Source organism: Scomber japonicus, chromosome 12 (genome assembly GCF_027409825.1).
Source record: "Scomber japonicus isolate fScoJap1 chromosome 12, fScoJap1.pri, whole genome shotgun sequence".
NCBI lineage: Eukaryota > Metazoa > Chordata > Actinopteri > Scombriformes > Scombridae > Scomber > Scomber japonicus.
The window spans coordinates 24,593,874-24,611,542 of NC_070589.1; the positions used below are offsets into that span (position 1 = coordinate 24,593,874).

The window sequence follows — 17,669 nt, forward strand, 5'->3', positions numbered from 1 at the left end:
TCGCTACAGAAAGCAGCGCATAAGTAATGTGTGATAGTATATTACATTAATGATAATTATACTACAATCTATTTGTATTCTATCAGTGACAGAGTAGTTATCAACCTCCTTTACACTCACAGATCTCAGATAGGAATTAAGCTCATGTCTGTTTCCTCTTCATCTTTTTTCCATCTTCAGTCTGATGGACCTGGGCCTGGAGCAGTTTACGGTCGCCAGGCTGTTCACCAGGATTTTCATTCCCACTTCCTTCCTGCTTGTGTGTATTCTCCATCTGCACTACTTCCACGACCGCTTTCTCCAGCTCACTGACCTCCAGGCCGTTGTGGCCAAAGAACAGAGCACTATCTACAGGTGAGACACATGAGTTAAATCATTCACATCGCTTGTTAAATTTGGTGTAATCATAGAAAAGTTAATTTTTTTATTTGGTTCAGATCATACAGCTGAATATGAACTAAGATTTATCTGCAATCTTTGGTGTTAAAAATCCTGAGAAATGGACACTTTCAGGAAAACAGTGCATCTTCAGTAGTGACCTCATACTGCCTCTTATGGGCGTAACTAAAATATTTTACTAATTAAGTCATCTCCATTTGTTTTAACAGTCCTGTCTATCAGATCAAACTAGTAGCCTATTGGTTTCACTGCCTACTGTGATGTCCCACCCCAACTTCCTGTTACAAAAGGAAATAGCACATTAAATGAAGGAAGTATTGATACTGAAACTACTATACCACATGATACCATTTCCCAGGACCTTTTAAAACATGCAGAAACAGCAGAATTTGAGCCTCAGTTCAGACTGCAGTTACTATTTGTAATACAAGGCTGTTTAAGCACGAGTACTGCTGGCTAACAGGTGTCATTATTAGTCTCCTTTCTCCTATAAAACACACATAGTCTTAAGTTTTCATCCTTTTGTTTCTTATGTCTATTGTGTGTTCTGATGGATAGCAAATTGTACCTAAGAGCTTTGCAATGGGATTAAAATTAATAACACATTATAAATTATATTTATATCACAATATGGGGAAAAGATGGAAAATCACAGGAACAATGGCAAACTGGTGCTCAATGTGATTTGATATGTTTCTCTACATGTCTACTGTAATCACATCATCACAGTGAGCCCCAGTTTCTGCCTTTTGTGCATATGTGCATCTGTTTTTCTGACACAGAGAGAAGGAAAAATGGTCTCAACTTTTTTATAATCATGCTGGAGATTAAATATGTTTTCATCTGGATCAGGGATGTCCAAACTATTCCATAAAGGGTTCATGGGGCTGCAGGTTTTCATTCTAGCTAAGCAGGAGCACACCAGGTTTGATTCATTTAATCAGCTGATCTCAGTCCTCAGACAGTTGATTGGTCGAATCGTGTGCTCTTGATTGGCTGGGACAAAAACCTGCAGGCACACAACCTTTTTATGGAGTAGTTTGGACATGTGATTTGGATGTTTAGAAGAGTCTTTGAATGAAGGCAATAGTTTCATGACAATATGATTTCTACTGAAAGTCAATCATGTTTGATTATCGACAAGCCCTATTTGTACCTTTTCTAGAAAGTGGACTAAAACACTTTTTCAGCTCTTGGTACAACCGGTTATTTGATGTTACTTGAAAAAACTAATGAAACATATGTATGCTCTCTAGAGTTTGCCACTGTTTCTCTTTTTTCAGTCATATGAATAATGAGTGCTTCAAAAAAGCAAATGACAATGAAAGACTCTTGATGAGCATACACTGAAAAGCCTTTTTCATCACACTGTGCAGGACTATCACACTTTCACAGCCTATTAAACACCCATCATAACTGTTCCCTCATACATCTATCATTGTGTTCTCTGTCGTGCTGCTCTTTGTTAATTCACATTTTCACAGTCTTGTGTGCATTGTGTGTTCATAACTTCATTGTCCTGTTGTGGATTTTCCATCTTTTCGCGTCCGCTTGCTCAGCCCATCTCTGCTCTGCTTCTCTCTGTGACACTGCTGCCATCTCTCCTCTGCCATCCTCCTCTTCCTCTCCTCACAGCCACGCTAAAGTCAGTGGGCGTGTCTATATGATCATGGATAGGTGGGTATCTGCTCGCTTTCTGTGGCATCCATCACCATCCCACTTCACCTCAGAGTCTGAACTTTCTCCTCCTCTTGCCATACATCCTCCCCCACTTAACTGACTTGTTCCTGTTGCCCTGTTTTTGCCAGTGATGGTATATTGATGATCTTCTGAAATATCTTACATCTAGAGTTTGGGTATTTTTACTGACATGAATAATGTTTCTTTTCAGGTTTTGTTTCTTATTATTTTGCCTGTTGCCTTCTCTTTTTGGGTTCTCTGTTGATGTTTAATCACCTGTAAATCCCTATTACCTCTCTAATGGTTTCGCAAACTGGCCAACATTTGTGATGGATAATGTCTTTCTCAAGCATGTTTGAGTCTGAACAAAAAAATAATTCTTCTTTTCCAGTATCCATACCCTTTTATTGCACTGAGCCCCAGAAAATTACCCCCTTCCTGAAAAAGCTCGACCCCCCCCCACTCCCCCCTCCTCAAAACCGCACTTGCCTTTTGGCCACTTTTCATGCATTTCAATGAAACTACGTGGATATTTTAAAGTGATTTTAAGTGCTAGTTTCAGCCTGCCTTTGTCGACTTCCATCCTCACTGTTTCCTCTTGACTTCTGTGTAACTTTATTGTTCTGAGCAGCATCAAGCAAAAAATTTCCACTCAAGAGAGCAAGTAAGTGTGACCACTTAATGATTGCTTTGATATGCAGCCGGTACATGCAAGCATACCTGACCTTTGACCTCGCTCCATTGCCTGAGAAGACTTTTAAAGGGTTAATGCTGCCCTTCAGCTACCACCATTTATCCGCTGCAAGAACAAAAAAAAAAAGAAACCAAACCCTCAGACACTGAAAGAAAAACCAACATAAGATTGTTTTAAAGAATGCAGAAGGAATGTGCACTGCTTTCCGATTACAATGCCTGATGAGACGCTGCTCTGCTGTTAGCAGACAGAGAGCTGATGATTCCCATCCCAACATTTGCATCGGAGCCCTCTGAGAATCAGCTGGATCATGTGTGTGTGTTGTATTTATATACTCATGGGGACAGAATACTTTTATAAAAATAAAATTGTGAGAAAAAAAACCGTAAGAATTAGGAATGTTTGTCTGCCCAGATGTGTTGATGCTGTGTTCAGGGTGAAGTGGATATTGGTTATTTTTGTGATTATAATGGATTCATGTCATATTGAAGTTAGCATAATTACCTGTTTACAACTGTATAGTATTCTAATTAACTATACTGTCATGAAGATTAAGATGTGTTTTAAGTAAAAATGAAAAAGGATAATAAGGATATTTACTCAATAAATATTAGGTCAGAGGGTTACAGATGTCTAGAGAAAAAAAAACCTTGAGAAATAGTCCTGAATTTAGGGGTAAAGCTTAATAGTGTAGGAGCACACTTTTCATTTAACTAATTTATGTAGACTCCCAGAAAGTTGATGTGAGTCTCTGAGTAGGGATTGTTTTAAATGGGAGAAAAAAACATTGAACAAATAATCAGTTGCATAAAATAAAGCAGGTGAAATTGGGATTATCCAGCAGACACTGGGAGACAAAGGCAATCAATACAAACTGCTGCATCAGCGAAACATAAAACAAGCAAGCAAAACAACCCAAAAGTGGTCAGAGTGGTCGAAAACACTCCCTTGTTGCCAGCATTTGTAAAGAGCAGGAGATTAAGCAGGAAAGAATCTTAATTAATTTCCCCCTTAAACAAACATGTGCATGAACATTAATCAGCTACACTGAAAGCTTAATGAGTGAGTCATTGCTGGTAAAGCATGACTGGTAAAGCAGCTGATGCCAGTCGGAGATTGTTCCAAGTCTACCATTTGCAAAAATATATGAAGCCAACTTCCTTTATTGCTCACAACATCAAGGGCATCAGTCATTGAAAGTCCTCATAAGTATATTAATACAGCTGTATGTGAGTGATCATGTGTGCATACAGTGTGTGTCTTTGTGTGTAACAACTTCTCATATGTTGTCAGACTGGTGCACCCGGATGGCAGCCTGGCAGACCTCACCATGCTCAGCGCCAGCTCAGTGGACGCAGGGCTGCCCAAAGCAGAGGACGAGCGGTCGGAGAAGCAGGAGGAACAGGGGGAGTGGGGGACGGAGAAAGAGAAAGAGCAAGTTCTAGTGGTGGTGATGGATAACACCGACATGACTGGCGTGAAGCCCAGGCACTTCTCCGACGCCCGCCAGTCCAGCACAGATGAGAGCCACCGCTGCAGCGTGGGGACCGAGCCAGAGCCGAGCACCGAACAGAGCTCAGGTATCGAGCAGCTGCAACACAGTACTGAGTAATCAGTTAACTATTCTCTTGATTAAAAAGTCAAGCCAATGAATCATTAAGTCTATAAAAGGTCAGACCATCATATAAAATGCCAAGTACAATTTTCCAAACACCAACATGATGTCTCCTAATTGCTTGTTTTGTCCAAGCATCTACACAAAAACCAAATATTCAGTTTATATGAAGCACATAAGCCAAGAAAAGCAGCAAATCATCAAACTTGAGAAGCTGGAACTAGCTAATATTTGGCATTTCTTCTTGAAAAACGACTTCCACAATTAACAGACAAAATTTGTTGTTGATTAATATTATTATTGAAATGTTTGATTTTCCTTGGCTACTCTTTCGTAGTCAAGCGTCTCGCTCATCAAGCTCATTGGGATGTGGAAAAATTTAAGCGAAAAAAAAAAAGGCTAAAAGAGAAAGATCAGAGAAACAGTGGGATGTATTTACATTTCAAACTACTATCATTAAGAGAACATGTGCTGCTAATCACATTGCTCCCTCAGGGTTTCCAAAGTTGTCAGTATCCCAATTTTTATTCCATATAAAACTTATTTTTAGCGATGAATGTGTCTACAAGACTGTCGCTGTACTGTCAAGCAGTGGGAGCATCTGTTCATGCAGATTTAAAGTTCAAGCTCCCGTTCCAATTTGCGGACGAGTAAAAGTGATGGTAATGTAAAATATGCTTTTTCCATTGCAAATATTTGGGTTAAAGTCACGGCCAACACTCACTCAGCAGATGACAAATGCAGCCAGTCTGCAGTAACAGAAACAACACTTACATTGTATTTGTGAATGGGAAGGCTGCACTTTTAGCTTTTCTGTCCTCTTTTTCTTTTTTTACCCATAATGATTGAACATTTTAGGTTAAATAAACAAGGGTGGAACAATTACTAATTAGTGCACGTTAAAGGACCAGTGTGTAGAATTTAGTGGTATCAAGCAGACATGGCAGAAATAGAATAAAATATATTCAATAAGTACGTTTTAATTTCGGGTACTTTAGAATGAGTCCTTTGTATCTGCATAGAGAGCGGGTCCTCTTCCACAGAGATGTTTCTACAGTAGTCCAGAAAGGACAAATACTGGCTCTAGAGAGGGCCCTTTTGCAAGTTTATGTGGCCACCATACGTTCTTCTACACACTTGGAAGGGTGAGGGTTATTCATTTGCCTGATTCGGTTACAATGTGTAACCTCACTGCTACACCTCTAGATGCCACTTACTGTTACACACTAGTCCTTTAAGAGAAGAGAAGAAAATAATAGTGTTACATGAAGTCTAAGGGTCATACTGATGAATAAACTCTTCATACTGTCCCTAAATTTATTTGGCATGCTGATCATGTAGCCTTGCCAACATATAGGTTTGAATGTGTTACATGTCAGCATCCTTTTCCCCATTTTCTCCTGACTCATATCTAATGTGCCTGAGAAATAAAAATCTCAACCAGATCATAAAAAGTTATTGTCTTGCTGTTTACTGTATCTGGAGGCTGTTTGGCTGATAAAGTTTTATGTAAACGTGAGGTTTTGTGTGCGATATTCAGGGCAGTTGTTTTCCTCCTCAAAGTATATTAAAGCTTAACTGTGAGGTTTTAACATGACTGGCCATGTTCACTCTCCTGTGTTTACAGATGAGACTCATGTGCTGTTATGTATAACATGAGGGTCGGTGCAGCTTCATGTTTTTTTCTCTCATGTCTCTCTCAGCTTGTGGGATCTTCAGTTTTCTTCAAAGACGCATTCTTCATACAGTTCTCAAAGGCCAAAGATCTCTAAGAGAAGCTCAGTTTGATGTCCAACTATCTGCTCTCTGCACTCTCACTAGTCATTAATCTTTGCAACCAAAGTTGTAAAAATCAGTTGCATTTCAGATTTTTGGTCTCCGCAAGATTTATCTCGAGTTTTCTCTTCTGACACCATGCGTAGCTCAAACACTCACTTTCACCCAGTACTTCTTCCCACTAAGGCCATCTAAAGCTGCGCCCTTAGCTTATTTACACAGACAGTCACACTAGTCTTAAATTAAAATACTGTTTATATATACAGAAAATAAAATAGGTGATAAAACACAACGCTGCAGGGCCTCTCAGTTTATAATGAGCTGTGGGCGATATGAGCTATATGCTCTCTCAGAGTTACTTATCCAAACAATGAGGCCTTTAATAAACCTGAGATAATGTCTTTTGTAAAAACATACACCACCTAACTTTTGCTGTAGCTTTTATATCCTTTCTGTGAATATAAAACAAATGATTAAGTGTAGATTCTCAGCTAATTACAGCAAATGTTTGCCCAAGAATACAGTTTTTAAGCATGTTTCCATCCATCTTGGTATATTCTGTGTATGAGAAAATGCTTTAACACTCAAAAAACCTTTCACAGCCTCAGCATATATGTAAAACACGTGTTTAACTGCTATGTTTACCTCAGCTACGCCTGGGATCACTTCACTCGTGATATTTAAATCCTTCAAGACACACAATAAATAGATTGTTTCCCAATTTACATCTCTGTTAATTGGTTTTAATTTAATGTTCATAATTATAACCTATGACTTGGAGATAAATTGTGGAGCGACAGCTATCATCAATTTACATCACTGAGTGATTTACAGTTCATTTTCTTGATTGATTGATGAAAAATTCGATTTATACAAGCAAAAGTGAAAGAGGCCCACTACAATTTCCCAGAGTCCAAGATGCCATAGAAGATGAAGAAAACCCCACAAATCTTAACATTTGAGAAGCAGGGACCGCTGAACAATTTTTACTTTTTCTGTCAGTGGGCTAATTGATCAACAGATTGTTTCAGCTATTAGTGTGGTCAAATGTATCTCTGACAGCCTCTAGATCAAACATATCCTTAGTGTATTATATTATATATTTTTTGTGCCATATGAATAAAATCACATCCAGCGCATGACTTCAAGGATAAAACTTACTTAAACAGGACTAAATAGTGTTTGTTGGTGACTGTTTTCAGACATTTATTCAGCAGGATGTGGTATAGACTCAAAACAGTGCACATGTTAATGGTAATAAAGGAACCTGTCACCTGTTCAATGATATGGCTCATTTTTATTTGAGATTTTGGTGAAAGGTAATTATTAAATATGAGGGATAATGGCACACATTATATATATATATGTGTCTGAAGGGTGTTTGCAGTGTTGCTCTGGGATGTTCACAAGAAAAGAGACAGAAATAATTCAGCTTCAACTTCAACTTCATTTATATAGCACTTCAAAAACAACACAGTTGATGAAAAGTGTGAAAAACAAACACAATAAAGAGAAATCAGAATGATGATAAATATTACTTCAACAACATTAATAATAGAAGTAATAGTAGAAAAGCACAAATCTATGGAGACTTCAGGTGAAATACCTGAGCTGGTTTTTATTTATTTTAATTGTATAACAAACAACAAACGAGAGTTTAAGAGTGCAAATCAAACTGCACAGATTGCCATTCATGATTTAAAGCTGCGAGTTCAAGAGTGTGAAGTCACAGAAATGGTTGTGCACAGCCCCTTCAGGTGTGTGGGGAGGGGGAGGGGGAGGGGGGGAGGGGTTTCCAATGCAATTCAACCCTCTGACAAGCAGTTGTGATGAAGCATATGCCAGATGTAAGCTGTGTCGGGCTTTGGCTGTACAGATAATACTTTAAATAATTCATTGCTCGTTTTTGATATTTTTATAGATTTAAACATATTTTTTTTACATGAATCTCACAGTGCTCATCCTTTAACAGGTTAACCAGTAAGAATATCCATCAGTCTGTCGGACTTAGAGTGTGGATTAGGGCCCATAGGATGAAAAATGCCAGGAGTTGGATAATAGTGTTTAAAGGTTTAAACAGAGAACATACTGCTGTAATTAAGTGGTGAAACCTGGAAACGCTTTCCATATGCTCCTCTTCAGTCTTGTTGTTTTTCCGCTTAAATGTATCTGGTTTTCTTCTCTCTTCAGATCTGAAGAATAAATGGCACCTGGTGGTGGACCGTCTGACTGTGCTCCTCCTCAAGTTCTTGGAGTATTTCCACAAACTGCAGCTGTTCATCTGGTGGTTGCTGGAGATCCACATCATAAAGATTGTTTCCTGCTACATCGTCCTGGTTTCTGTCAAAGAGGTATTAACGTATGAGATTAAGATAAAGATTTGACTCAATTCAGAATCTGCAACAACAAGCATTGGTTGTATCTGATTTTTATTAAGTTTGATTTGACTTGTCAGCTCACAATTCCAGGTGGTAAAAGTATAAAGCTGAGCCAGATGTTTCTGCAATTCATTTTTCACACATTTCTTAACCTTAAACTTTGAGTTTAAGGTTAAGAAATGTGTGAAAGAAATCTGAAGCAAAAGTTGTGTTGAAAGCAAGAGGGCGGCTATTCTATAGCACAATGTTCCTTTCTCTTAATGTGCTTACAAAGCAGATACAGTACATGGGAGAAATAGACTTTCAAGAGTTAGATTAAACTTAAACAACTCAGAAACACCAACTCAAAGAAAAAACTCAACAAACGAATGTCCATATATCATATAGTTGCTTATATGTCATGTAGTCGTTTCATTTATAAAAAATAATTATAAGATATTCAAACCATATATTTGATTCTATATTTATAACCATCGTGTCACTATCTCCCTTAAAGAAAAAGAGCATTTATTTCAAATTTGAGGTAAAATCGTTACATACTGTTCAGGTTTGACCCATTGTTAGATTTGAGGGCAGAAAAAAACACCATAAACACTGTTTTTTAAGTATGACTTTTTCTCAAAATGGAAATACCTTTTAAATTGCCTCGAGATAACTTTTTTTTTTTAAGATTTTGTTGGCATAGACGCCTTTATTTATCAGTAGACCGACAGGAAACATGGGAGAGAGAGGGGAGTGTGACATGCAGCAAAGGACCTCCGATCGGGATTCGAACCGGGGTCGGCTGCGTATATGGCATGCGCTCTAACCACTTGACCACCTGCGCGCCCCTCGAGATAACTTTTATTGTGATATGGCGCTATATAGATGGAAATTAATAGATTTTACATTCGACTGATATTTATTCAAAAATTCAAAATCCATTTTGACTGTTTGCATGTGTGGTTGAATTTTACCTCCAGCTATGTGGCCATCAAATAGGTGAAAACTGCATATAACAGTGTATATAAAACGTGTACAAACTGTTAAAATTATTTAATAATTTAAATATATACCTCATTGTATACTTTAACACTCAGTGCAATGCAGCAGTGCAACCTTGTGGGCTTTTTTACATTGCACATTAAAAGAAATCAATCAAATCAATGTGAATCCATGATCTAGTTAATTAGCCCAGTACCAGTTAATATACTGTGTAATAGATAGAAAACCTGCTTCATCCCACCTACATGATGCGTCCCGTCTGTGCCTGGTGGATTTCAGCTGTAAGAGTCACATTTGACCATAATATAGTGTGATTATGAATGTTTTCAGTGTAAAGCCTAAAGGATACAATTAAAGCTTAAGTAAGAATTAATGACCCATGTATTAGAGACTGACGAGGAAGTATTTATAAATGAAAAAAAGATTTGTGGTTAACAACTTTAGCAGAGAGACTAATAGAGGATACTGTGAAGGGTCAGAATATGAACATTATGTAAGGGTTAATAACACACAGTTACAGTAACTCAGATCGTGCTTGTGTGATTTTATTGCTTAAATGCTGCATAAATAATGTTGCTCTCTTGCAGCGCTGAGCCACATTGGACTCATTTGAAATGAACCAGAATGAACCAGCCAGATGATAGTTTGGGAGGTTTTAAGTAATCTCTAACGGCTGTTATAGATGGAAAACAGAGCTGACCGGCGTTTTCTTGCCATCAGGGCTCTTTGGGTTTGGAACAACGTTGCTGAGGGGTTTAACCTGGATAAGCTCCTCAGGTGTAATGTGTTAGATTCTTATAAAAACGTCCTTTTATAGACTTAGATTTATGTATCGTAATGATGTTAAATTCATTGCTGTTGAACTCCTGTTTTATGTTTTATTTTTAATTATTTTTTTTGTGTTCTTTATTCATTTGTAAAGCGCCACGTATAAAAGTCAAACACTAAAAGATAATTGCTGTAGAAGGAGGAGGAAAAAAAGAAAATGACAGCGGAAAAAGGATTTATGTGGCAGGTTTTTTTTCTTTGTCTTCATCACCTTTATTGTATCCTGCGCAGGTGTCTTTGTTCAACTATGTGTTCCTGGCATCCTGGGCCTTCGCACTGCCCTATAGCCAGTATCGGCCCCTTGCCTCCAGTGTTTGCACTGTCTGGACGTGTGTCATCATCGTGTGTAAAATGTTGTACCAGCTGAGTACTATACACCCACCCTCCTACTCCAAGAACTGCTCTATGGTGAATATATTCAGAAAACACTTTTTAACCCAAGTTAGTTACACTACAGACAGTTTTTTGTATGATTATTGTTATTAATCACAAATAATTCATTTTTTAACCCTTTCAAAAAAGTAAATACATGTAAATTTACTGTATTTATCATAATACACAATCACACAGGCTCACTTTTTATATTATTCAACTGACTGCACAAAGATTTAGCTCAGCTGGGAGGACACAAACACATAAATACATTTCAAAGTTTGCATTTGAGCCAACAACAGTCATATATATATTGTCTGTCCACAGCCAGAGGGCTACACACAGGCCCAGAGGAAGGAGATGGCGGAGTCTCTGCTGTATAAAGCACCTGTGGATCCAGCCAACTGGGTGGGCCTGAGGAAGTCTGACGATCTGCTGGGATACCTCAGAGTGAGCAGTGGAAACATTTATCAGCTATTAGGGGAGAACAAGTAATCCAATAATGAGCATTAAGTAACACAAATAGTTAAAACAGATGTCAGATATTCAAAGTTTTTTCAGTGGTTAAAATCACTGCTGTATTGCTCGAAAATGCCTTTTTAAAAATGTAATAAATAACTAAAATCAAGTGAATTCGTATGCATACTGTGCAAGATTATGATAAATAAATCTTTGAATCTTTAAGTACACATATTTAGAAAAATGTCCTCTTTTTTTACCATCTGTGCAGAACAACCTCTTGATGTTGGCTCTGTTAGCGTTTGAGGTGACCATCTACCGCCATCAGGAATATTACAGACTGAGGAACAAACTGTCGACTCCCGCTGCCAGGATTATCTTCCATGATACCACACGGCAGCACCTGGACATTGGCATCATCAGCTTTATCAAATACTTCATCAACTACTTCTTTTACAAGTTTGGACTTGAGGTAAGGATGAGTGGAAATAGCTAAAAACATAATAAGCCCATCACATCATGTATTTCTGTCCAAGATGTTCCAAGAAATAGTTCAATGTTACATCAGGAACATTAAGGGAGTCATGCATCTGTCACAGTCTCTTCTCTGGTATACAACCCACAGACGTGCCTGCTGTTGGTGGTCAATGTAATCGGGCAGCGTATGGACTTCTACGCCATGCTTCACGCCTTTGCTTTGATAGCAGTCATGTACAGACGAAGGAGGAAAGCCATCGCTGAGATCTGGCCAAAGTACTGCTTCTTCCTGGCCTGCATGCTGACCTTTCAGTACTTTATCTGCATCGGGATCCCACCTGCAGCTTGTAAAGGTTTGTGTGGCAGATTTACTTACAATAATCAGACAGTTACTGTACTATGCACTGGTCAAATAAAGTTTAATTTATAAAACTGTTTGTTTCAGCACTATTCTAAATGATAAATTACAGTGGATGACAAATATATATGTCGTTTCAAGGCATTAACCCCTGATGCTCCAAGGAGTTTCAAACTTTACCACAAATTAGTTCAACATCATGTTTAGGATCACTTTTTCTTCACTCGTAAAATACATGTTTGTGACATAAATATCAGTTCAGGGTTGGATTGAGTCCTCAAATTGTCTCAGTTAATTATAAAAGGGGAACAATCAATCAATCAATCAATCAATCAATCAAACTTTATTTATACAGCACCTTTCATACAGATTAGTCTAGTTCAAAGTGTTTTACAATTAGTTGAGTGACAAGATAAAGAAAAGGAATAAAAAACAAAGAACAAATTAAAAGACAAAAATTCAGACTAGTTCACACAAGAGAAAATGGGAATGATGAAAAATCTTTAGAAAAATTTAAATAAAATAAGTAAAAAAAACTATTAAATAAATAAAATAATTAAATAAATAAGTAAAATAAGAGAGAAAAGAGAAAGGGTTTATTAAAAACTAGAGTAGTTTTAAATAGATTAAAATGAAAGTAAAATAAAAGATAAAATTAAATTAAAGGTTGGACTAAAAGAGATGAAAACACAAAAGAAACAGACACACATAAAAGGACTACGAGATATCATATAAAAGCTTGTGTTCTGTCTTTGCTGTGAACTTTTTCTTGTTTATTAGATCCTTCTAAAATGTTCTGCAAATAAACCTGTAACATTTTAATGTGGTTTATATGTATGAGTGATGAGAACTGTGCATGTTTTAATTTCAGACTATCCCTGGAGGTTTCCAAACTCTACAACAGACTCCAATGTGGTCAAGTGGCTTTATATCCCAGATTTCCGCACCAAGCCCAGTCCGTCATTCCTCATCTGTACGTTTCATCTTTGTTCCTTTTATGAGTTCAAGACATTTTTTTCTAAACTGTGGATATGTGGTAATTATGATGATAAATGATGATGATTAATGTTTAGATGACTAAAAAAAAAACCCTCCTCTGCTCTCCTCTCCTCCTAGATGACTTCATGTTGCTGCTGTGTGCCTCTCTCCAGAGGCAGGTCTTTGAAGATGAGAACAAGGCAGCAGTCCGCATCATGGCTGGAGACAACGTGGAGATCTGCAGAGACCTGGATGCAGCCTCCTTCAGTGTCCACAACCCCGTCCCTGACTTCCTCCACTGCAGGTACAGCAACTTAGACCAACTTTATATTACATTTACACTGCAGCAAGAAGTGTCATATAAGTTTAGACCACACAGATATACAGTTGCATATAGCATGGAATTAGATCCTAAAGTTGTGGATTTTACATTTGATTTACACTAAGCAGTTGCCATAGTTTTGCTGCCACTCGAGCTTGACTGAGCCAGCATTATTCCCAAAGGCACTCAGCAATAGAGAGGAAGTGAAGTAGCCAACTTAATTAATGCCTAATGATGTAAGAGGCTTACAATTAAGTCAAAACAGTTTGTATGTCATATAGTGTAACGGTCACATCCTTCAGTCTTCCAAACAATAACTTAAGACAAGTGATTTTCTACAGTGTATCTTATTTAATTATAAAAAACCCAGTTCAGTTTCAGAGTTAAGATACCAACCAGGACCTGAACCACCTTTGTTGTGTCTGCCCCTCATTTCCTGTAAACTGTCCAGTATCACTATCTAATAGAGGCATAAAAGCCCCTCCCCTTCCCAAAATATTACCAAAACTAACAGTCCAAGGGTTTTTAGTATTTCTAGTTTATACCTACAAGATTTTAAGATGCAGAAATGAAGAAAAGAAATCAGTCAATGGTTTATGGCATAGTGCACTAGTTTGACTACTATCTACTATCATCAGTAGATGTGAGAGCCCTGGAAGATGCTAAGACTATCTTTTAAGTGGTAACATTTTTAATAAGGTCAGAAATAATGAAAATAACAATCTTCTAGTTCCTTATGTGTTAACCTTTCCACTGTTCCTACTATCTAACATGTTTTATTTAATCACAAGTGAAACCTAACTTCAGTTTATCTGCCCTTCTTTTGTCAGTGTGGCTTTGTATCAAACAGGAAAATAAATGATTACAAAAAAAATGTGAGTCATGGACTGCAGTTGCCAATTGACCCAAATCATTTTGACACCTTTGACTAATATAAAGAGACCTCTTCTGACTGCTTGGGTGAATTGTGGTTTAGAAAAAGGAATAGATATCATTGTCCCCTATTTCAGCAACAACCACTGAGGTATCATTGACTGAGACTCTTTCTATACAACCCAGTTTCTCCTGTTGAGTTGCTCAGAGGCCAACGCAGTAGAAAAGTGTTGTACTTGGCGACTAACTGTGTAACTGTAGAAATCTTAAGTGGGGTTATGCTGAATAAGAACATACTAGCTCAGCAAATCCTTTATCCTGGATAAATAAAGGTGAGAAAGAAGTGACAGATGACAGTAGCTCATGTCAGTTGCTTATTTAGCGATGTAATTGAATATCTACTGTATACATAATTCAGAATCTTGGCTGTCGGTCCGATATGTGGATTTAGAGCGAGATAATGACTTTGCACATAAAAAAGAGCGAACAGAGGGTTTTGAGAGGCAGGGAAATAGAGACAGAGTTAGAAAGACAGCGATAGCATCCTGACCTGTCCACAGTCATTGATTATGTGCTCTTCACATTCCACTGTTTTGATGCGCAAAGTGGACAAGTCTTTTATTAACGCACTCTGTGTCCATCAACAAGCCCTAGTAGAGAAAAAAGAGAGCTGCACAGCCCGTCTGTCCACGCCACAGCAGCTCTGCACTTATTCCATCGTTTCCCTCCAGGATCGAATTACGGATACAGGGTGGGGGAGAAATCCATAATCCACAAAAACACTCTGTCCGTCACTCCGCGACTCAGACGCTTTTGCCCTGTACTCTAACTCAATAAATAGCTTTCAAGTATGGAAAAGGTATTTTCTCCCCCTGATGAAGAAGGACACTCACTCAGCTATTCCGGCCCATCAACGCATCGTTGGATCCAAACCCACTTCATCAGAGCTCCTTCCTAAACAGTGTTATTGTTGTTGTGGTCTCATGTTCTCCCCAGGTCCATCAAATTAATGCATGCTGCTTCCTATGTGTTCACTGCAGCCATATTAATGGTGTCTAGCATGAAAACACAGGATCCATACACATGCTTTTAACATGCTAGACACACACAGGACGTACATACAGCTGTGTACCTGTGCTGAGTGACAGGAGTCAGGTTTCAGCTCTGGTTCTCGGTCATTGATCAGACTCTTACCGGTGTCCTGACACTAAACACACTAAGTGTGATTGATGGCTAGATTAAGCGCACAGCAACAGAATGAACTGAATTGTTGTTTTGACTTTTATTATGTAGTAAGCTTGCATACTTATAAGCTGGCCCCATGCTGTGCGCTTACAGTCTCATGAACTTTGCTCCATATTTCCTGTCCCTCGTTTAAAGAAAACATACATTTTATTAAAAAAAGAAAAAGCATTGTTGAGCAAAATGAGTCTTTCTGGACTCATTGAAATGCTGTAGATATGAAATTAATGATGTTGCTGGATACACACAGTGCTCTGCCTACAGGAAATGACAATTGAAAAACTGGAGTGCAAAATAGGAAACGTTCTCCTAAACACTTACAACCCCTAGACATCACAGACTAGCTGGATCAGTAAACTTGATGATGCATTCTTGTTTTGTCATGCAGACTGTAAATAAATGCAGCTGAGTGGGAACAGATGTTCGCGTATGCCTCCTGGTAGTAATTATAAGTAGGATACAGTGATGCATTTATTGGGTTTTTTTGCCAAAAAAAATCCCACAAAAGTGTCAAAAATGGCATCAGTCATCATTCCTGGCAGTTCAGTGTAAACATAAATCAACATTCACACTAGAACAATCAGTGCAGCTCTTTTGTATATGTCTAAATGTATAAACAGACCACTGCAAATATGTGCAGTGGTAAAAACAGCTTTTGGTTTCTATTCATTGAGTGTGACTTGTAGGTGGGGTAACCATCTTGGGATAATACATGAACGATCACATGTTGAAGCAACACTTGCATTACATCACATCTGGGGACTGAAGTTCATTACATTCAGACAGTTACATTTGGAGCTGACAAGGCACAAAGTTGTCTTGTGTGCCGCTGGTGTCCATTCTCATTCTCTCACCTCCCTCACCACTGTCCTCTAGGTCCTACCTGGACATGCTGAAGGTCATCATGTTCAGCTACCTGTTCTGGTTTGTCCTCACTATCATCTTCATCACGGGAACCACACGAATCAGCGTCTTCTGCATGGGTTACCTGGTGGCTTGCTTCTACTTTCTACTCTTTGGCGGTGAGCTGTTGCTCAAACCAATCAAAAAGATCCTCCACTACTGGGACTTCCTGATCGCCTACAACATCTTTGTAATCACTATGAAGAACATTTTGTCTGTGAGTAATGTGTCACAAATTGTTTATCAGGATGATTAACTACATAATAGACAAATCCTACATACAGTACATATAAGGAAGTGATGTTCATGCGTCTGTGTGCACAAGTGAAAAATGTAGCATATGTTACATAATAATATAATATAGTCTATACAATTTAATATTCCAATATTTATAGATACATACAATAAAATGTTCTTCTTCCTAGATCATGGCTTGTGGTTACATCAACTCTCTGATTGAGAAACAGTGCTGGTTAATCCAGTTGTTGAGTCTGGCCTGCACCATCAAGGAATACGATATCCACACCACCCAGGAACACCTGCGTAAGTCAACTCATCATTGTGTCTTTGTGCATCTCAGCAGCCAAAAGACCCAGGGCTAAATATATATCAGAGATAATCAGTAAACCCCCCCCCACCCCCACCCCCACAAAAAAAACAACAACAAAAAAACAACTAAACTTAAAGTTAAAGAGTTACTATCAGTTAAGAACCATTTCCAAACTCAAGCCAAGTCTTTGATAATTAATACCTTCATTACATCACAAATGGACAAGTGCAGTGCCACACATTTAGGCCTTCCTCACACTTCATTAACTTAACTACAGATCATAAATGCAGCTGCAAGGTTGTTGACTGGTACCAAAAAGTGCGAACACATCACCTCAGTCCTGACCTCTCCTCACTGGCTCTCCATTCATTTTAGAATTCAATTTACGACCTTGCTGATTGCTTTCAGGGCTCTTAATGGTCAGGCCCCATCTTATACCTCCTAGGTCTCTTAGATCCATAAAGTGATATGAGGAGGGAACGCCATCCTCCCTGTAAGCAAAATAACCTAAATGCATCCCCCTTATTAACCTGCCATCCTCACCTCTCCCTCCCCTAGTAGCAAAGAGAGGGCAGGGGCAGAGGGGTTGCTTAGTTGATTATGTTAGTTTAGTCCACCTGGCTCATCAATCCTTTATCTCATTATGGTTTGTGCAAGTTAGAAGCTATGGCCTTGAGCATGTCTCTGAAATATTAGGAGCCTAACTGTGCTGTGTATTGATGAATCCATGCTGCTGTCCACGGTGCTGAAGTAGCAGGCAGATTTATAATTGCTTGTTTTC

At 38.4% G+C, this 17,669-nt stretch overlaps 1 protein-coding gene across 1 annotated transcript in view; it reads left to right on the forward strand.

Moving 5' to 3' along the window:
* The window catches only part of LOC128369236 (piezo-type mechanosensitive ion channel component 2), a 91,087-nt gene that overhangs the window by 43,812 nt on the left and 29,606 nt on the right, over positions 1 to 17,669 (forward strand). Inside the window, 11 exon segments of the mRNA XM_053330241.1 lie at positions 181 to 354; positions 4,067 to 4,353; positions 8,355 to 8,515; positions 10,586 to 10,762; positions 11,054 to 11,176; positions 11,457 to 11,657; positions 11,811 to 12,015; positions 12,892 to 12,993; positions 13,137 to 13,302; positions 16,312 to 16,555; positions 16,764 to 16,881. Of these exon segments, the coding sequence (XP_053186216.1) occupies positions 181 to 354; positions 4,067 to 4,353; positions 8,355 to 8,515; positions 10,586 to 10,762; positions 11,054 to 11,176; positions 11,457 to 11,657; positions 11,811 to 12,015; positions 12,892 to 12,993; positions 13,137 to 13,302; positions 16,312 to 16,555; positions 16,764 to 16,881 (1,958 nt within the window).